This window comes from Dermacentor albipictus, chromosome 3 (genome assembly GCF_038994185.2).
Source record: "Dermacentor albipictus isolate Rhodes 1998 colony chromosome 3, USDA_Dalb.pri_finalv2, whole genome shotgun sequence".
In the NCBI taxonomy this organism is placed as follows: Eukaryota; Metazoa; Arthropoda; class Arachnida; order Ixodida; family Ixodidae; genus Dermacentor; species Dermacentor albipictus.
The window spans coordinates 2,007,663-2,029,903 of NC_091823.1; the positions used below are offsets into that span (position 1 = coordinate 2,007,663).

A 22,241-nucleotide genomic window follows, 5' to 3' on the forward strand; every position below is an offset into this window, starting at 1 on the left:
TGATCGTATGATCGAGATTCCACTGTACTACAATAAACTGAGTTTGCACCTTTCTCATTGCTAATTCGACGACTTCATAAAACTGATCTACTTCCTTATCGTCGTGACTGGTTGTTGGAGCGTAGGCTTGTACTACCTTTAATCTATATGTCTTAAGTTTATTTTCGGCGAACTCTCCACTAATTTCCTTCTTTCCTTTCCTCCTCTCTCCGTGTCATCTTTGTTCAACGCCTCCTATAGCTATATGCCTGGAACGTCGCTCTCTTTTCCATAGGGAGCTCTCTGCCGAGTTTTGCGACCATGCGCCGCAGGACGGCGCGCGCCACCGTACCGGTCCCCATGGCAACCACTGCCGCCGCCGCCGAAAGCTCACGACGCGCCAGCCACTTGGCTGCCGACGTCGCTCCCGGCTGGCTCCCGGTAGCCGTGCCACCGGCGTGTTTACAAGGGCTGGCCGCAAGAGGCGCTCGCCACCGTACCAAAAGGAGGAGAGTACAGTCGAGGGCAGGGCAGCGCGTTTGCGGCTCACGTTCCAGGCATTGTATATTATAGGAGGCGTTGCTTTGTTATCCCCTTTCCCATTCTCCCAGTGTAGCGTACCCAACCGGACGTTATTCTGGTTAACCTTCCTGCCTTCTGCTTTTCTGTTTCCTTCCTTCCTTCCTTCCTTCCTTATTAAGTTAGCTTACTACTACAGCTACCCCCTTAATGCTGTATAATTCGTCAGTGTTGCCCGCTATATCCTTATGGATTAGGAATCCTACCCCATATTGCTTCCTATCTGGCAGACCTCTATAGCAAAGGACATGGCCGTTATTCAGCAATGTACAAGCCTCATCAGTTCTTCTAATCTCACTAAAGCTAATGATATCCCAAACAATATATGACAGTCCCTCAAAGAGTCCTGCTAAGCTAGCCTCACTCGACAGAGTTTGGCGTTTAAAGGTTGACAGGGTCAGTTTACATTGGCGGCCTCTCCAAACCCAGAGATTCTTAGCACCCTCTGCTGCGTCACAGGTCTGACCACCACCTTGGTCAGGTGCTCCGCAGCTGCTGGGGACTGAGGGCCATATGTTTGATGAAGGAATCATTTGGAAGGTAGTGGCTGAATACTGCACCAGGGAGGCCAATTTCTGTTCCGGTGAGGGAGTGTCTTTGCTGAAGCTTAGTGGGCCGTCCCAATTTAATTGTACCTGAATTACTTTAGCCCCATTCGCTCTTGGCATATTTTGCCAGTGTCAGGCACGTCACTCCAAGCCTGCAGATGAAGTGCACTGGAGAAGGTGAATTTCAAGCTCACCATCGCCAGGTTAAAAAAAAGAACTTGTACAAGGATTTGAACTTCCAGCTATGGCAACCCAGCATTCCACATAGCTCAGTCAGGTAATCCCGTAGGTGGCATGGCTACCTTATTGCCGACAAGTACAGCCCAGAGGGCCCTGCGTGCCTAAAAACTGATTTTATGTTTCTGCGATCGATGTGTTTTCCTGATCGTGATGGGTAACTCAATATAGAATGATTTTTAAATGTTCTGGCCTCGTAGTTCCAGAATCGCACCTGCGCAGACGGCTCTAACTCGGCTAGGCAAACCCTACAGGCATACCAACCACCTTTCACTGTTGTGAATACACGCTCGTGATCTACAGCAGTACAAACAGGAACCCGCGAAAACGAAAGTAAGTGCAAGTGTAGAAGAAATAACTGGACGCATACTACAACTTCTTTTATCTTTACTTGATCAAAATCTGTATGTGAACTTTGCAAGTGTTAACATTACATTATTTATTTCTTGTTGTTTACGTGCTACTGCAAACCTTCTCATTGCTTTTTCTCTTCCTTATACGCTGCAACTTTTTTTCTAGGAGGGGGGGGGGGGATGACAGAAAAAAAAAAGTTAGGAAATTGGTGTGCTTTTTAAACGTATAGATGGCACCGTAAATATACAGCATCGACCATTTTTGGAATTGTTTGCGGAGCCATATATTTGCGTCATCATCATCATCATCAGCCTGGTTACGCCCACTGCAGGGTAAAGGTCTCTCCCATACTGCTCCAACTACCCTGCTCATGTACTAATTGTGGCCATGTTGTCCCTGCAAACTTCTTAATCTCATCCGCCCACCTAACCTTCTGCCACCCCCTGCTATGCTACCCTTCCCTTGGAATCCAGTCCGTAACCCTTAATGACCATCGATTATCTTCCCTCCTCATTACATGTCCTGCCCATGCCCATTTCTTTTTCTTGATTTCAACTAAGATGTCATTAACTCGCGTTTGTTCCCTCACCCAATCTGTTCTTTTCTTATCCCTTAATGTTACACCCATCATTTTTCTCTCCATAGCTCGTTAAGTCGTCCTCAATTTAAGTAGAACCCTTTTCGTAAGCCTCCAGGTTTCTGTCCCGTACGTGAGGACTGGTAAGACACAGCTGTTATGTACTTTTTTCTTGAGGGATAATGGCTGCTGCTGCTGCTGCTCTTTTCAGGTGCTTCTTCCCCTTTCTCCCTATGCCCTCGTAACTCTTGACTGTCACTGTGCGCAGCTGGTGAGTGTGCAGCCAGCTCCAGGTGAGGCTGAGCAGCTGGATGTGCTGTTGGCCGTTCAGCTCGAAGGGGGTCCCATGCCAGCTGCCACTGCGACTGCCCGATTGCACGAGCGTCACATGGCTCTTGAGGCAGCTGCTGGTCTGCGGATTCACATGCTTCCCCAAGTGAGTCTCATAAGGATCTCCCAAAATGCAGATGAACTATGATGAAGCAGTGGTGGCCTTCAGTCACAAAAAGCATCTGCTGCAGTTAATTGCAAGAATCATGCCCACAATATTAATGTTACTAAACACATTAGAGCCGATGTTAACCTACTGAGGGCAAATTTTTTTCGCCAAATGTGACCCCCCCGGGTCAGATTGTTTTATTACATATTTAAAGGGCCTCTCACCAGGTTATACGCTGCAAGTTGTTAGGTGCCCTCTAAGGAGTTTTCCACCACAACAATTTTTCAGATTAGTTTATTAATACGAGAGATAGAAACATATAAAGTGCTGCAAACCCATGATTTCAAGAAACGAGCATCACTGCCAACATAGATGCTCTCTCCACATGCCCCGTCTAGCCTCTGCTAGTGAAATTCCTTCCCTGCATTCTCTAATGCTGAAGCCAGGGGACCATGTGACAAATACGTCGTGGGGCGCCTTTTTTATTTATTTATTTATTTATTTTTTCTGTTTCTTTTGCGTTTTTGCGACGGTCTCGTGTGCGAGCTGTTGCGTTTGTCTTGTTTCACGCAGCAGACGATTTTGTGCGCTCTGCACGAGGACACCTGATTAGCAGTGTAAGTCAGTGCCATAAACATGAGTAATGAGGCAGGCATTAGAGGATGAAAGATCATGATCGCAGTACTGAAACATGGTAGAAAATGAACACAGTTTCGTCCTTTGTGCCATCACCTCCTCTATTTTGTCATTCCCTAATGAGAGCCGTTGGTAAGCACCTTAGTTCATTGAGTTGCCATGATGCGACACCACCCAGATGGTATGACTGCTTGCGTCACACGTGCGTTTGAGCATGCGCTTCTGTCGTTCCGGTAGAGAAGCGGTAGACGTGCCCCACCCTGCGTCTCCCAGGTAATCACATGTCCGTCAGTCTTCCTCTGACCTCTGTCGTGACGGCCGCCCAGATGGTATTCTCCGCCACGACCACGAACAGGCACAAACACTAGCTGACGAGAGAGAGCAGGAAAGGACAATAGGAGAGGGTGGTGAACGGTCGGATTAGCTGCATCTGGCTGGCATTTAAAAAAATAGGAGGCACTGTCTGTGCACGCAACTGCACGACGTGGAAACAAGCAGACGAAATGGAATTGCATCTTATTGCTATAGTACAAATGAAAACAAAGCCATGCAGACATTGTTTATATGTTTTATTATTTCTCTAAACTTGAATTCGTGTATTGAAGCCACAGATTAAACAAATAATTGGTGTTGCCTTGAATAATGCTTGAAGTCACATGTTGCTATGAACAAAATCACAGCACTGCCATGTACGTAGGCACACTTGTGCACATACGTCGACTCTAGCTGGGAGCGCAGCACCCGCGAGGAGAAGGGCAAATGGCGTTTGGTTTTAAATTTAAGTTCTTTCGAAGGTGCATAGGGATGTGATACTTGGCATACACGATCGTTCCTGTGCATTGTATGCACTGTGCTTGTCAGCTCAAAATGGCCAGACCTGGTGAGGGGCTCTTTAAAATCTTCAGACTGACATATTTCAAAAACGTTTAATGCAATTTTTTTAATGGCCATAGATTGGCAAAAAATATTTTCCGTAGGTAAACATGCATTGTTTATTTATGAATACAGATGGGCTTTGTGGTATCTCGCACATGCTCTTGGGACAAAGGAACGACAACACAGTAGTGCAAAGAATCGCAAGGGCATTTATTGCACCCTTCGTACACTAATGCCTGGTAGCCAAATTGCCATCCACAGAACATGCCGATGAGCGTGCGACAAATCTAGGACGTTTGACTCACCATGACTTGATATTGAGCGAATATGTTCGCCCCATGCTAGACACTAATGCCTGGTCGTTCGCGTGTACAGGTATGCAAACGGTGGCGCATTCAAATGATCATGTTTGTCTATTTTGGTGTCCTACTCCTAGGCCTCACGAGATGGTCTCACAGAAGCATGGATCGGCCCATGCGCGGAACATCCGCATGCTTTCCAAACTCGAGCTCAAGCAACCTCCGCACTTAATGGCAGGGTTAGTTGCGCGTGACATGGAATGTCGCGCGCAACTAACCTCGCCATTACATGGCGTTAGCCACGCAACATTCGCGCCATCTCTCGTAATGCATTGCGGCCAGACTGACTGCCACCGGCGCTTAACTCCGCTTCCGGGAGAGAGATTACAGATGTGACAGCCATGTGGGAAATACAACATAGGGGGGATGCGTGAGAGTCGAGCATCCCCATATCGCCCTAACCTTAAATTACTACATACTTCGCCGAAACATGTCGCACGGTCTATCTACGCTTACTTCGCGAACAAGAGCTAAGTACATGCAGCAGTGCTCGCACCACGCATTGTCCATAACATGTGCATTAACAGTGTCTCTGAAGTACACCGCTGGTGTCCCTTGGTCACAGCAGCAGCTCTGCAGACTCGACGACACTATTCCAGGCCAGGATGCCGACAATGGTTACGTACTAGTCGGTATGAGCAAGCATCGCTCGCACTGACATTCCCTGCTGGCAAGGGCCACAGTATCGGTTGGTGACTGCTGGTTCTTTCCCCAGCCGCAAAGGGTTGCAATTGCTGCGTTGAACTCGCCTGTGGCGAGTTCAACGCAGCGATTGCTGCCCGGATTTGGGGCAGCGAATGCTGCTCCGGATCATAGTCCGGGGCAGCAATGCAGACTGTGTGCAGGTGACAGCAAGCCAGCAGTGCCTCCACTCACACTGTGTACACTGAACACACTCAACAAATGCTAAAGTAGTGCAAAGGAAAGGAATTTTCAGAATGTTTCTTGTCTGTAATGATTCATGACGTGTTCCGGAATACTCTGCTGTTAAAATCTGCACCTTACCGGACTGTTATAGTTTGACACTGGACCGGAAACAAGCCTTTCCTGGCTATTGGTCGAGATATCTGTATAATCATGATTATGTGAAGAAAAATAAAGTACTTGCACTTGCAAAAAAAAAAAATCTGATGCACATCGCCCCTCGTGGCACGATGTTTAACTCGCTAACAAAAGATCGGGCAGCTACTCAGTTAATAAGTTCACGTGAACAAAGCTCACTTTCTTGAGTCGGAACGAGTAATTTCAATTCGTGCGAGGCTAACTAGAATGAGGGAAGCAAAGTGCGGCACCTCAACGCCGCAGTCCACCAGGTTGTTCCCCTCACACCTCTACTACACTCCACCACCAATTGAACACCGAAAGACGTGTTCGTCTATTCAATATATGTCGAGGGCACCCGTCAACACCACGACTTTAAAATTACGTTGACCAGAACTACTATGTGGCACTGTTTATTTTCCGGTTTTGCTGAAACAGCCAGTCCCCGCATGCCATTGGCGGAGGCATGGCCAAGGCGATAGTTTCACGGAAAACAAACGTTTCAGAATATGGGCCCAGCAGTGGACATTACGTATGATGATGATGATGATGATGATGATGATGATGATGATGCTTTACATAAGAAGCTCAGACCACCTGCTAGGCTTCCGTATACTCACTCGCTTTAAGCTTGGCAGTGCTCCGTGGGCACTAAGACTCGCTCTCCCAAGAGGCAGACCATATGGCTTTCGCACATACCAACGTTCTGTTCTTTGAAACACTTGCAAAAAGGCTTAGCATGTTGAAAAGTTCAAACACGCTACAGCAACTGTTGCCTCATTCAAGAAAGCATGCCACCGACGCTAGCGAGCAAAATCGATGCTAGGCCTACGCTTCGGTTCAAAAAAAGTTGTCTTAAACGGAAAACTGTCAAAACTATTGTGGAATGGCCCAAGAGGTACATGTTGGGCAGCCACATGTGGGGTCTCATACATGCTCTTAGGACAGAGGAACGGCATCACAGTAGTGGTGAAAAAGACAAGTAGACAAAGAAAAAGGACAAGTAGACAGTAGCCTTGAAAAACATAAGTCCACTTGTCGAAATATTGGCTCACCTTGTTCTCGTTTTGCTCAAACAACCAAAAGGTCATTTATTGCGCTTTCTTACACTAATGCCTGCTAGCCGAATCACAACACACAGAACATGCCGATGGGTGCGCGACAAATTGAAAGAATCCGACTCACTGTAACCGGATAGCGAGCGAATATGTTTCGCCTGCGTGCTAAACACCAATGCCTAATTGTTCTTCAGAATTAAGAGTACAGACTTGGGCTGGTTAGTAATACATAGTTACACTGGAAGCGTAGCGCGGGAAAAGACAATTGACAAAGACTAGGCAGGACAAGTGCTTGTCCTGTCTAGTCTTTGTCGATTGTCTTTTCGAGCGCTATGCTTCCAACCTAATCGTTCGCCTGTACAGTCATCCGAACGGAGGCACGTTTGCATGAGCGTGTTCGTCCATGCCGGTGTCATGCTTCCAAGCCTTTCCCGGCACAGTCCCGTGAAGCGGGTCGGCGCCTGTCTGGAAGAGGAAGACGAAGCATCTACTTCTTGTCATGCCCAACTAACCCCACTGTTAGGCGGCATTAGCAGCGCAACAATCGTGCCATCTCTCGCAATATGGTGCAACCACACCGACCGCCACTGGCACTTAGCTATGGAGAGAAGCTGGATTATAGGTCAACAAATGTTAAAGTATATAATACCTTACACCCTGAACAATAATACAACCTTAATTGATGGCCCCACAATAAATAAACGTGCTTTAATTGAATACTTTTTGAACAGTATAGCTTAATCGGCAATATATTTATATCATGCAGTTTACATTCGGCATTTTGCGTTCTTTTGTGTGGACTAGTGTGGAATGATTTTGCAGACATTGTCCAATTTCACTTTTTTTTTCTCGCTCCCCGTTTTTATAACAGCTCATTCTTCATAAAATATTTTACTTGAAGTTATGCATGTGTGCACTTGAATGGTGTGTGTATATATGCCATGTACGCGTGTATATGTAGGTGTACATATATGTACATATATGGGGCGTATGCGCGACACTTCTACGGGTTTTTGCGTGTGTACGTGTGAACATAACATGTCAGTGTACAATATTGGTTTGTTATTGGTGTATATATATGTAAATATTTTTTGTTCTCATTCGTCACAGCTTGGTGCGAACAGTTTCTTTTTTTTTTCGTTCGTTTTTTTTTGTTTCTCAAGTTGCTTTTTTTTCTTCTTCTAGTGCGACATACACTGCTGTTTTGCCGCTGTTGCCACTGCCTGTAGGGCCTCAGGCCTCGTCAAGCTGCTCAATGAGCAGTTTTTTGTCTGGGGTCCATTTTTACTTTCCTTGAGGAAAATAAAACCGATTCTGATTCTGATTCTGATTCTGATACGCAAGAGCCATGCAGGGAAAACAACATCAGGGGCCACGTGGGAGTTGAGCATCCCCACAGCTTCCTTAAATACTTATAAGAGTAAAAAAGTAGATACACTGAAATAGATATATTGTCACGACATGAAAAAAAAAAAAGAAAGAACAGGATGCAGGACCAGGATGCGAGAAACAAAAACCATCTCTGCATTCAGAGACCACAAGAACCAATGCGGAAACTTTGTCTTCTTTCAAAGGGAGTGTGGTCGCTGCTCGTGTTTCTCAATTCGTTCTCTTCTGTTCTCTTGCTAGCCTTTAGTCGTGACATTATTCCAACTCGACACTGTGGCAGTAGTCTGCATTGGAGGGATTGCCGCTCGACTCACTTGCAGCAGAGCAGCCAGCTGTCCATGGCATTGTCGAACTGTGTATGTGAAACACACAAGAAAACTCAATGGTTGTGTTCCTGTCAGAAAAACCAAACGAGTCAGAAACTTGCAGTAATTCTTGGCATGCCTATCTGCCCTAGCTCTTCTCCTTGCACGTGTCCATGCGGGGGCAACACACTCTATCTTTGAGGTAATCTCTCTGTGGAAAGTGCAAAGGTAGAGCCGAAACTGTTTGTGCATTGAAGCACATCGAGTTCTTGCCTGTCTGGTGTTAGTGGTCACGTAATGTCAATTTTCTGAAAGACGGGGCGAAGCATTCACTCACATTGTGACAGCTAATTTCTGGTCATCAAATTAGATCTGTTAACGCTTGCCTGAGCGTGCGTGACACCATAAAAAAAATTATAGTAAAGAGCTGGGATGCAGCAGGTGAATAATAAGACAGATCAACTGTACTTTTTATTTTAACTTGCAAACATTCTTGCTCTGATATAAGAAAGGTGTGCACATTGGAGCGGTTGGGCTCGTTGACAAGATGGTCACGTTAATCTCTACCCATCACTTCCGTTACTCAAGTGTTTCAAACAAATCAGATTGCACAGACCTTTCAGCTTGTGGGGTCTCAAGCAATCTTGGAACAAAGGACACCATACACAGTAGAGCAAACAAAAAATAGGGCATTTATTGCATCTTCTATACAGCAAGTCATCTAGCCAATAAATAACAAATGTAGCATGGCAATGAAACATGTTTAGGTATCAAGGAAGTTGAACTCGCCATGCAAAGGTATCAAGCTAGTAATGTTTGCCGTATGCTGGACGTCTAGGTTGTTCACAGGTGCAGTCCTGCAAATGGATTAGAACTTAAGCCTTTCACAGTACAGTTCTGCGAAATGTTTCGACCCTAACTGCAAGCTAAACAGGAGGAAACAAGTTCCTCTTTTGCTCGAATATCTACACTGTCTGGTGGTGCAAGCCTCGGAACGCTCACGCCATCTCCTGTACTGATACGCAACTACACCGACCTTCGGCGCCCCATGTGCTTGGCAGGGAAACCGTATCTTGGGAGATGCGAGAGCCATGGGGGAAAAAGAAATTCAACGTTGTAGGGACGCTCGACTCTCTTGTGTCCCTACAAGATGGCGCAGCAATTGACCTATAATGTGGTTATATAATTGTTGTCATGGTGCTAACAACATAACAAAGCACATGTTACTGTATTTTAGTTCTCCTTTCGTAAGTGTTGAATGTAAGGAAATTTGTAGGCATGCTAGGCCAAGTGTGTTTCTGGGCTGACGAAATCTGCTTGGTCAACAAAACTAGTTGGGCGAGTTGGTTCAGCATTGCAGGTGTGTAAATTTGCCTAAGATATAAGGAACAAATGCGCTACTTGTGTCTTGTCCTTTCTTTCGTCCTTGTATATTATGTGCATTTACGTACCTGCAATGTCTACTTACCTGTGTTAGTTTAAACTTTGTTGAATTTGTCACTTTACAAACTTGGTGAATTTGCTGTTCATTCCTCATCAATACTGACACTAGACAGATGTGAAATGTCTCGGTACACCATGCAAGCCCTCGTTATGATGTCACAAATCATCTACGTTATTCAAAATTCACTCAACTGCTTTATTGACAATTTTAAGCAACTTTGCATTAAATTTTAACAAAAATTTTGTGACTTCTTTTTGTGTGGTATAGCGACATGCTCGAAAAATTGTTTGCAACACTGCCAGTCACATATATTTTCTGGATGTGTAGAAGCTTCTTAAATGTCTGTGTTTATAAAATAAAACCAAAAATTTTAGGCGATGATTTGAGAAATTTGATATTGTAAATACATCTAGCCATGGAGGTCTGTAACATGTTTGTTATATAGGAGGTTCAACTTCTATGAGCAACATGTGTCAACTTTAGGAGTAGCTGGAAACACCTCCAAAGCGAATACACTCGAACCTGGTTATAACAAAACAGGATATAATGAATTATATGAAAATCCTCTTGAAATCGCCATAGAGATCCATGTATTTAAAACTATATTTTAACGAAGTGAAATTGTCTGGCCAATGGATATAACGAACTACATTCGTCTCCAAAACCAAAAAATACCCGGCCGTTGCACGCCAAGAATCGGCGCTCGTTCGCCTTGGCAGTTCGTAACTCCCGCATCCCCACATGAAATATGTTTTCGAGAAACACTGGTCTTTCTCACTGCTGCCCATAGCTGCACACCTGTGCAGAAGGAGCAGCTTACTATCGTACTTCTCCATTCACCTTTCTTGCACATGCCTGGCTGCGTACCTACGTACAGCGGTGCGAAAGATTAGTGCATTCACTTCTGTGCGACATGCAGGCACGGCTCGGCCTGGCCTCCAAGACCTCCCCAGCACAATTGTGAGGGTCACACGGTCGGGCCATGCTGCCTGGCTAAGCGCGGCAATGTGGAACATTAGTGCAATCACTTTATTTCTCTACGGCATGCCGCGCAAGCAGCCGCAGCTCAGTCAGCCTCAGAGACCACCCCAGTGCAATCTCGGGGGTCACACTCAGGCCACGCATTCACTTCTCGCATCCCCCTCTCTCTTTGGTGCGCCACTGGCAAGCAGCTGCACGTGGCCTCCAAGATAGCATTGGCATCGGTGCAATCTTGGAGGCCACAAGCCAACACAGTGAAATTCGCTTACCTCCTCGATCACACAGAGAGAGCGCTATGTTGTGTGCCACGTGCTGCTCGACCATGACGAGCCAAATGGAAAGCGGACATGAAAGACCCTCACAATAGAACAGAAGGCAGCTATCTAAAGGTTGTCCGACGCATCAGGTGCTAAGAAGTCGCATGACACGATGAAGATTCTTCGGTTGTTTTATTCAAATTTCACCGCGTGTGTGGCCATGTAGCTAGTGGCTACGCAAGCCACAAGGCTGTCTTCTTATTTAACATGTTTACACTTGTGCACCCCATTCGACATATATTACACTAAATGGCAGCAATGGATATAACGAAGTAACAGATGTAACAAAGTAATTTTGGCTCCTCCTTCAACTTTGTTATACCAAGGTTCAAGTCTAGGTGCAAGGCGAAAGTTTTGCCCGTGGTATTGCACCTTGGTACATACTTGATTGGTCTTGCAAGAGCCTCGACTAGTGATTGTTGTACTATGGTGTATCTTATTCTGGCTGACATACTTTGAAAATCTGGAACCTTCTCTGCATCCTTTGCATGCACTGCAGTGTGTGGATGCTCGTTAACCAGTGTGAAGGATTTATCTGTTCACCCTACCACAGCTCTTGCAGAATGTGCAGAGGGTGATGTCAGTGCTGATAAAGGGTGAATGGTAAACTACCTGGCTTCTTAAGTGGTTAGGCCACAATGTGCAGGCACTCTGGTCGAGGGATGTGAAAGTCATGGACAGTTCTATCTTGGGGATTTGTACCGCTCATGATGGCATAAAAGACCATTCATGTCCCCTGAAATTTTTCGTGTTGTACAGAATGTACTTTGGCTCATGAACTGACATCATAAACCTGTCATCATGTTGCATCACAATTTGTGGCTGGTTGTGGGAGGCGTGACTCACCAAACTAGACTCTGGAAGCCAGCTGGCGACCCTCCACTGGACCTGGCGAGCCGCGGAAGCCAGTGGGGCCCTTAAATAGGGACTCCACCCATATACACCACTTAGATTTATGAGTAAATAAAAGTTCTTTTTCTTCATGGCAGATATTTTTACTAAGCCGTGATTTTGTTTGACACTGTAGGGTGACCGGTGCCCTACCCTGCACTGTGTACATGGTGAATGCCAGGATCGGCTAGTGCTGGACACTGGTGACACTGTGGTCCTTGCTGCAGATGGCCACAGCTTGGTCTCAGCCCGACATAGTCGCCAGACTGCGTGTGTCTGCAATGCTGGCTTTGGTGGTAAGGACTGTCTTCATTCATTCATTCATTTAGTGATACTGTCAGTCTCAGAGGGATGATAACAGGAATGGGAGAGGACAAATTTGATCATAATATAAAGTACAAGAGGCAAAAATGGGCAGATATTCAACTGAAAATAAATGTACATATGGACGTTGGAAAGTACAATCTCCAGGCACAACACAGAGCAACAGAACATCATGAAGGCTAAAAAACATCAGTTCACACAGGCAATAAAGTCCTACTGTTCAGTCTCAGTAGCAAACACAATATTCTCATTATTATGAACGTATTGTTCGATGTGGAAGATGAAACAGCGGAGTCTGGGAGAGTGTTCCAATCTTTCCAAGTGCGGGGAAAATAACTAAACTTAAAGCAGTTATTTCTTAAAACTGGTAATGGAATAAATTTACTGTGGCGATGTCTGGATGTTTCGTTAGTTTTGATTTCGAAATACTATGATTTGTCTATCCTACTGTAGCTGTGGGTAATAAGGTAAAGAAAATTCAATATTTTCTATCTGGTTTTTGCTTCAAGAGCTGGTAGTTGAGCTTGTTCTCAAAGCTGAGTTGGGCAATAGATGTGGCGGTACTTATTAAATATAAATTTTCAGGCAAGGCGTTGAATCTTTTCAAGCTTGAGGCGGTTAATAGCCGTGTAAAGGTCCCATACTATTTTTTCATATTCTATTACTGGCCTTACGAGAGATTTGTATGCAAGACTCTTTGCATCGGGAGTAGCATTGTGCATGGTGTGTTGTAGGCACCACAGTGATTTGGAAGCTTTGGAGACTACCGTATCTATATGGGTATTCATTCCATCGATGGGTATTCCATTGTTGACATCTGTAAGCATGTTTCAGTGGAACCTTGATAAGTACTTGCAGCAAAAAACTTGATTACTGTATTTACTTCCATGATGAACCCACCACTTTTGTCCTTAAGAATGTTTGTATTTTTTTAACCGTGCATAAAAATTGCACACTTGAGTGTTAAGGTCGCTGTCCAGCATGTTCACTTTACCTCAGCGCAATGGGCCAGCACCGTCGGCTATTACAAAATTGATGGATTGCACCGTAATAGAGCAAATACCTTTTGAAGCAGACGACTTTAAACACTGGCGACATGAACATCGGTGACATGGGGAGGTAACTAGTCTACTGCGGGCTTTTATTGTTGCTGATGATAATGCAGGCTGCTTCATCATCACAAATGTTCTCGCTTATAACATCTTGCAAGCACGGCAGCATGAGAACAAGGTAAGACAATGCACTTGGCCCCGTCACTCACTTAGCCGCTCGCCATTTCATCACGACTTATTTTGTTGTTGATCGGGTGCTCTGCCACAACTTTATTTTTATTTCTGGGCTGCTGTGCATCTGCTGCATGTCGTGTGATGGTCCATTACACCAATTACACAACCGGCTTCAAACTGAATGTTGTAGATCATGCCTTGGAGCTTGACAACTGTGCCGGTGGATGATGTTTCAGCATTAACCCAATGTGTATGCACTACTGGACAAAACAAGAGAACAAGCTTAAAGCTACAAACAAAGATTGTCACACATTTTGAGAAACAAACCAAAGCAAGCTTCCTCGTGTAGAGGAAGAAGTTGTTAGCTCTGAGAAGAGGCTCTGCTGTGAATCCTGGGCAATGTCGCACAGGCTGATCCAGAGCCAAGCTTGGGCCATTCCAAGAAGTCGAAACATTCCAGCTAGTTATTTTAATGGGGGCATGGCTTTTACATCACCAAAAATGGCGGAAAAATTGATTTTTTTCTTTAAATCACATTTTTAATTTCTGCAACTCCTTTTCTATCTGATTTCAAAAGCTCTGGAAAATTTGTTGTATCAGCCAAGGTGGCAAGTAATTTTGCGGAAATGATGAAAAAATTGTATTTTTCAAGCTGCAATACCTCTGAGACTGCACAACTGAGCACTGCCATCTTGGTCTCATCAGAAAGTGCATTTCTCCGTCTTCTAATCTACTGTTTCTGCTATCTCCTACACTCTGAAACAAGTGCACAAAAAGCAAATGATGAAAGGTCGTTCCAAAGTCACCGATTGGCCGCTCCTGCCAGGTGACCCCATCGCACTTCGCCATTGGTCCGGTGCCCGATCTGTAGGGGTGTCGTCTGCTCTTTGCACCTTGCGAGCTCTCGATGTCTTGACCACCATAATCTCGACGAGTGTCAAAACAGGCACTACGCAGAGATGGCAGAAGTGTGGCCAGTCCCTCCATTTATGGATGGCTTAGACCCGCAGCTTATCATTCCGAGCATTGGTGATGCAGACTTCGCAACCAAGCTTCATGCGCAGAATCCTCAGGCATGCAACTGAGCCTTTGAGCATTCGTGCTTTGGAATTCACGATCAAGCACATAGCGCGTCGACTCTTTTATCTCATTGTCACAATATCTCATGACAGTATCATATCATATCTATCATCCCCACCCCTTCATAAAGATGACCTCATCATGATTGAGCTCTGTTCACTAGGCTCCTTGGGCTGGCACAAACACCTGGCTGCAGAAGTGAGGCATCACATAAATGTAAAAACCGGAAAGCATCTGGCAGCTGCATTGCTACCTGTCTATCAGTGGCTCCCTGATCCTGAGCTCCACAGCCATTGTCAAGGGAAGGCGACTCTGAAGGCTGCTGAGAGCCTTCATTCAGTGGCATGATCGATTCTACCAAAAGAAAAAAAAAATACTTCTCTGATCGCACTGGAGACTGCTATCAATGATGCACTCTGCAGGTCCAACACTGCATTGGCATAGCCAGGTGAGGGTCACCCCCCCCCCCCCTTCCCACGGAACAAAACTATTCGCGAGGTGGGCTCCAAAAGAGTGATATGGATGAAAGGGAGAGCTTGAATGTGACAGCAAGGTGAGGGCTGGTGGCGGTCCGAAGGAGTAGTAGGGGGTTGTCATGTCATCGTACTTAGACAGGGTGTCTACCAACCGGGAAAACCGGGAATTCTCAGGGATTTTGAGTAGTCTGGAAAAACTCAGGGAAAACTCAGGGAATTTGTGCTTCTATCAGGTAAAATTAGCTGTAATTCTTTTAGAGGGTCAAAAGTCGCGGTAATGCTGGCTCGAGAAACAGACGGGACTCGTAACGAATCGTCGTCGGCTGGAGGAGTTGCCAGTGTACAGTCAACGACCGACTTTCCGGATTCCTGATAACTCGGACGGCTTCGCGGCACCACCACGTACCCCAAAGAGTCAATGTATCATAACGTCTGAAATTTCAGACGCAAGAACTCTTCGCCGTCCGATTTTCTAAACGTTTTGCGTGATCGCAGGTCCAAGACGGCATTAATGAAAACCACCACCGCTGCTATTTTGATTACCTCGCCGCCTTGAACCGGTGCTCTCGCACGCAGATCCGCTGGCAGCCGTAGCCACCACTGCGGCAACGCTAGGCCTAGCTGCTTCGACGTTCGCTGTTAAGCTTCTTGTCGTTCGGTGCCGTGTTTCTTCGTTTCTCCGCTGACAGCAATAATTTTGTCTTCGAAGCTCGGAAAGCACGACGCATTGCATAATGCTCTTTCCCGAAAGTCTGCTTCGCCTCATTAAAGTCATGTAACGCGGTGAAGCGTAACAAGCGTAGGAAGGGGCAATTGTCGCGGGACACTGTATGTATTCCTTAATTTTACACGTGTGCACCCGCCCTCACCTGTCACAGTAGGAGCACCGATATGCCTAATAAGTGCACTGACAGGCATTCAGAGCTTTTTCAGACGTACATGTGTCGATTTTAGCCCTTAAGGGCAGTAAAAGACATGAATTAATTTTTTCGGACTGCCTGATTTTTCGGAAGTTTTCGCGGCCCCTAGGGGGTCCGAAAAATTTGACGTTGACTGTAAATTGACCAAGAGTATGCTTCAAATGGTCCGTGAAGCGAACGCGCGGCGAACGCGCGGTGAAAGGAGGACGAGAACAGAAAGGATCGACGCACTGAGGAATGAACGGGGAATTAAGTATGGGACCGCTTCTTTGAAGGAGCCTGCGCTCAAAAAACAAATTGTTGGCTGATGCTGAGATGCAGGTGTCCCTCATCCAAACCAAAATAAACTCTTTAAAGCAGTGAAACACAACACTGAGGCGTCTTGCGCGAGCTGAGAGTATGTCAGGACAGTTGCATGACACTGAGCATGCTATCAGTTGATAGAAATAGCTCATATTCGAAAATATTTGCTTCTGTATGCATCTCCTTTTTATTTGTACTAGAGAATGTCCAACTCGATTTGAAAATATTTTCGAAGACATTTTATTTGCTGTGCATTTTAATAACCCCTCCCTTATATTCTTTTTTTTGAATAACATAAACACTACTCCTTAGTATTCAAATTGGATTAAGTCGGTTTTCTTTGAAATTTTTTTCATATGCTTACTAGAGAGTGACAGCATAGGGCGATATTTCAGCACGACTTGACATAAAACATAGTTCTGCATCACTCAGGGAATTTTGCAAAAGCGCTCAGGGAAAACCTGGAAAACTCAGGGAATTTGAAAATGTCAACATGGTAGACACCCTGTTAGAACTTAAGTTTATCCAGTTTCCCCACTACCACTGTCTTGTCTATAGTAGTAGCATTTCCTTGCCTTCTCATGTGACATTTTTCCTATCCCTCTCCCCGTGCTCTCCTCCCTTGCCTTGTATGGAAACTGTGGGCAAAGAGTGGCAAGGTTTTTATTCACTCATTTCGCGACTGCGTTGGTTCTACCCATTCTCTGCCTCCTCCCCCACTCCCCTCCCTCCTCTCTACCATTCTACCTAGCTTTCCTCTGGACTTGGGTATAGTAGAAAGGTAAGTGCTGCAATTTCTGCAGTGATTTTGTGGGAGGTTACGGATAATTAGAGCTGTCAAGAGGCTAATGTGGTGATCTACACCCAGGGAACTCCAAAGTGCGTTGTGCACATTCGACGCAGTACAAAGGTCCAGAGGAGTTTATCGCATCTTCTTTCCTCTCTTCAACAGTCCTTCCACGTATATACATGCTCTGAACACCCCGACACAGGCAAAATTTCGAAAAAATAAAAAGGTTTGCTTTAAAAAAATGCTGATTTGTGCAGAGAAAAATATATCATGGACGGAGGTGCCGGGCCAGAGAAGTTAAGAAACCACCACAACAAACAGGTGGGAGGGCGGGTAGGAGAATGGCCTCGAAGTCCACTCAGAAACAGAAATATAGGAATGTTAGCAGCCACCGCGCCGTTCAGCAAACCAATGAATGTTTACAAGTGTGGCAATGACTAACAGAGAAGAATTTCAAGAAGAGGAGCGGATTGATGGATGTGAGGAGAGGGGAGCATGCATAAAAGATGTCAAGAGCGAAGTTGGCGGCTAATTATAGACATAGGGAGAGCAACTCGTCACTGCCCAATCGCTCAACACCAGACAGCCGTGGCCAGTCACCTAGCTGAGGATCACTCACCCCGTCGTAACACGTGCTGCTTGCTACGGAGAGCTCATCCCAACTAAGCGTCTCGGAAATTTTCAGTATAGACGGGTGTCAGGAGATGTGACGCTTTCGAATCTCTTGGAGTTTCTGGCCCTTATGGAAGCCATAATTTTCACAAAGGCTTCTAACTAGGAAGCAGCCCTACTTCGGACTGTCTGCCTCATCAGTTCCCAAGTGTGATCAAATAACAATATGGGTTGCATGGTGACTACAGTACCATCATTGCAAGTTGCTTCCGAACACTTCCTCAAATAAGTCAGACAGCAGGTCACCAAAATTCAGTGAAACTTGCATCTTATGATACTATCTAAGCTCTTGTGCAAAACTTCATTGCTTTATTTTTAAATCTATATAATATAGTATGCCCACAATGCAGAAAGCACAAATGAGTGATAGGAAACTTGCAAAATAGTGCCCGCCCTCTCCCGTATGTAGCCGTGGCCGTACCATTCACTAGAAGGTCTGGCTGAAAAACAATCGCGATCTCCGCCGTTACCTGGGCTGCAACAAGTCTGGCCTACAAATGAGAAGACATATGATAGTGTACTGTCTTGTTTTTGTTTGGCCCCATTTTTAGGGCCTTTCTTTTTACCAAGTCATGCACCAGCTAGGTCATCGATATACATTGTGAGGTTTCTCACACCGTACTCTTGGGACAAAGGAACGACAACACAGTAGTGCAAACAATCACAAGGGCATTTATTGCACCTTTCATAGGTCAATGTCAGCTAGCCGAGTTGCTGTCCACAAAACATGCCGATGGGCGCACGACAAATCTAGAAAGTCCGACTCACCGCGATCGGATAACGAGCGAATATGTTCGCCCCATGCTGGATCCCAACATTAATCATTAATCAAAAGACTAGCGCAAAAAACAGGGACACAGACAGAGAAGACGACAGGACGCCTGGTCCCAACGCCTGGTCGTTCACGTGTACGGTCACGCGAATGGTGGCGCGTTCGAACGAGGCCACGCGTGACAGTCTTGCAGAAGCATGGATCGGTGCATGCGCGGGACGTCCACGGCACTCGCCGACCCACCGCCAAAGAGCGTGTTCTCTCTTGCGCCCCCAAGTAACCCTGCCGTGAGGCGGTGTTAACAGCGCAACACTCGCGCCATCTCTCGTTTTGCGCTTCAATCACGCCGACCGCCGCGGGCCCCAGGCCACGCGGCGAAGCCGCACTGCAGGAGATAGAAGCTTTGTGGGAAAAACAACATATCAGGGGACGCGTGAGAGTCGCGCATTCCCACACAATAGAGCCGCTTTTTTGTTACGAAGTCATTTTAAATGCGAGTAGAGGAGTAGAGGACTGTTTTCTTGATGTTAGTACACATCAGTGTGAGGCTTTTCGACGTGACACTCAAGTCATTTCAGAATTGATAAATGGCACGTCGGCAGATGCCTTCAATCAGCGAAGCTGTGCCGACGTTTCACGCAGCAGGTGTTGTACCATTCAAAAGCATAGAGAACCAAAGAAGTGGAAGTGAACTCCACTAAGAACATTGCAGTTGTGTACAATGGCGCGTGGCTGACACATGAGCACAGCCCACGCATTGGTGTAGGCTGTGAATAGAATTTTACACGGGCCTTGTGCTTGACGGTACGGTCTTGTCAAACTTCTGCCTTGGATGTCAAATAGGGCCAACCAAAAGTGACGCTGCATAAACGGGAGAAGGCACACCTAGGCCAAAAGAACACTGATGTGAGTGTAGGACGCATGAAAGTTGAAGCCCGACTGCAGCTTTTTGGGCACTCCTTTAGCAAAAATGACATCAGATACACAAATGTAATCTGTGATGGAGACAGCTGCACTTACCTGGCCCTGTGCAATAAACAGACATATGGGTTCATACCTCTCATGAAGGAGAACTGTGTGAACCATGTCCCAAAAAGGTTCGGCACAGCACTTTGCTCTCTTGTGAGCAAAGCCAAGAAGGGAGAGGCACTCTATGGAAAAGGTAGTCTGACATAGGAGTTCATAAAAAGATTGACTAGTTGTTATGGCCTAGCTCTGCAAAGTAGCATGAACGTGGAAGACACGCAAAGGGCAATGATGGCAACACTATATCACATCGCATCCACAGATTCTGAGCCCCATCACAGTATGTGCCCAGCTGGTGCAGGCACCATTCAGCCGAGGCAGAAGGCAAGCCACAACCTCCACACAAGTACAATCTTCCCAACAGAGTTGTGCAAGGGCTGCTGCTGGTCTACCAACGCTTGTCCGACCCTCATTTACTGGCTTGGTGTAATGGTAACAAGACACAGAATGCTGCCATAAGCCTACATTCAAGGATTTGGTCATTAATATCAAAGCAACAGCATGCCTCCCTCTTCACTGTAGCAGCAGCAGTATGCGAGGCAGTTGCTAGGTACAATGCAGGCAACTTGGGAGCTTATACTGAGCTTTGCACTACACTGGGCATAAAACCTAGTGCTCGTGCCCTTTGGAAAGCTGCAGAAAAGGACCGTCGGTGAGCCATAAAATCGTCTCGTGTGCATGAAATCAAAGGGCAGAGACCTAAAAAGTCACCTGTAAACAAAGACAGTGAAAAATACAATCCTGGTCATTTTGAGAGATGTGAACTGCTCCAAAAACTTTGAGAGACGTTTTCTGAAAAGTGGGTTTTGGGCATTCTGCGTTGTCTGTGGAAAGGGTAGCATGGGAATGCCTGGACCAATTTTGATCCTGTTTGTTTTTATGTATTCTCTAAAGTGTGCTTGAATGTATGACAGTCTTCAACATCTTGCTGAGGGCTCAGTTTTTTTCTTGACATGCTAATTTGTGAATGAAAAGTTCTGGTACAATTAGTGAAGGTGAACATGATGTGACATGTAAAAAAAAATAAAGTGATTAGAAAAAATATTGGAACTGTTGTACCCTGTAGTGCTCTTTTGAGCAAAGATTAAAACTAGAGGCAGCTCCCGGGCATGTTTTGTTACAGTGCGAGGTTTTCCACAAGCGGAACACATGTAACATTTTGTAAATTTTTAACTTGAAAACTAGTCAAGATGTCGTAATGAAACTTTATAATTCTTTATTTAAGACACTTTTTAGTGTGCCTGCCAAATTTCGTTGCTCTAGGTTTTGAACTAGATCAACGAAGCTAACAAAAAAGTTTGCTTTGATCCCCACCTCCCCCTTAAAACGCGTTCGGCAATAAAAGGCCAGACACATACGGAAAAGGGCCTGGAACTCTGGAAGAAAGCTTTGTTTTAAAGAAGATTGGGAGTTTGCAAACATGGAACCAGTCGCATTCTGGGAAACAGTTTATTTTTGGTAACATTCATTCAGATGTTATATAATGCAAAATGCAAGTTAGCTTTTTTTACAATGCGATCAGTACAGAAAATTGTTTTACAGACTACTGCTCAGTGCAGGAGAGTGCACACAGTGAAGCGCACGCTAGAGGCTCCTTCCTTTAAGCCAGATGGGAAAGGTGCGCTCTGCTTGCTCTGTTTCAGTCTTGGGTGGCAGCACGCACGTCTATTCTCTTCATCTTGAGGGCGCGCTTCATTATGGTAGCTAGCGCGGCACATCGAACCTTCGTCGTTGCTCAGGTTTGTCCGAAAAATGGTCCACGGGAGTGCTTCTCTATTCAGAAAAACACGAATTTGCCGGTACCACTAGAAAAGTTCGAAATATCTGCCAGATTGAAATTAGTGATTTTGAGTTATTGGAATTGCACTGTACTTGCATTTTGTGAAGGCTGATCCTGCAAGGGCATTTCCCATTCGCCTATTGCACATCATCACGATTCTGTCAAGCACAGATGTTGTATGCAACCTTGACTGTGTGACACTAGCAGTTTAGGCTGTGCTGTGCAAATTCAGCCCAGTCTCTTGGCATCACAATTAAACATAGCATGAAATGGTCACAGCATTCCATGTGAAACTGGGGTAAAATGTATATGTAGCCAGGATTCTATTGCACCAAGAATGAATAAAGAATACATGTTCTTGTTATTGAATATGTGTTGACTACCATTGTGGCTTTTGTGCTTTGTGTAGGCAATGCCTGTGAAATGGCCGTGGACGAGTGTGCCCAGCAGCCGTGCCCTGCAGGGCGCCACTGTGTACCAGATGCGTCTCCCCTGGGCCACAGTTGCCAGTGTCCTCCTGGGCGCACTGGTCCCAATTGCGATATCCAATGCCAGGAGCCCTCCTGCTATGAAGGTGAGCTACTGTCAATGCCGCAGGTGTATGATGATCCACAATTTCAACATACGCAATCCACAATTTCAATAGAGTGCAGTTTCACCACTGCCCTAAACATATAGCAGAGGCATTAAATGGAAACTGTGCCATGTGTATAGCGTGAGTATAGCATAGTTGAATTACGTGCAGTTGTTAATATCATACTCTGGAACCTGTGGTGCAGGAGTCATTAAGGCGAGGCCCTTGTCAAACAGTTTAGTTATGGTCGCTAGAAGGAGCAGTGTGACCAGTACGAGCAAGACGCTG

At 45.6% G+C, this 22,241-nt stretch overlaps 2 protein-coding genes across 3 annotated transcripts in view; both read left to right on the top strand.

The window, feature by feature from the left end:
• The window catches only part of LOC135919943 (fat-like cadherin-related tumor suppressor homolog), a 375,972-nt gene that overhangs the window by 292,898 nt on the left and 60,833 nt on the right, over positions 1 to 22,241 (top strand). For both annotated transcript variants that reach the window (XM_065453965.2, XM_065453966.2), the window contains exons 28-30: positions 2,543 to 2,710; positions 12,147 to 12,306; positions 21,789 to 21,953. In XM_065453965.2, coding sequence (XP_065310037.2) covers positions 2,543 to 2,710; positions 12,147 to 12,306; positions 21,789 to 21,953 — 493 coding nt within the window. The remainder of the gene's footprint in view (positions 1 to 2,542; positions 2,711 to 12,146; positions 12,307 to 21,788; positions 21,954 to 22,241) is intronic.
• The window catches only part of rept (RuvB-like helicase 2 rept), a 206,377-nt gene that overhangs the window by 36,048 nt on the left and 148,088 nt on the right, over positions 1 to 22,241 (top strand). The window lies entirely within an intron of this gene.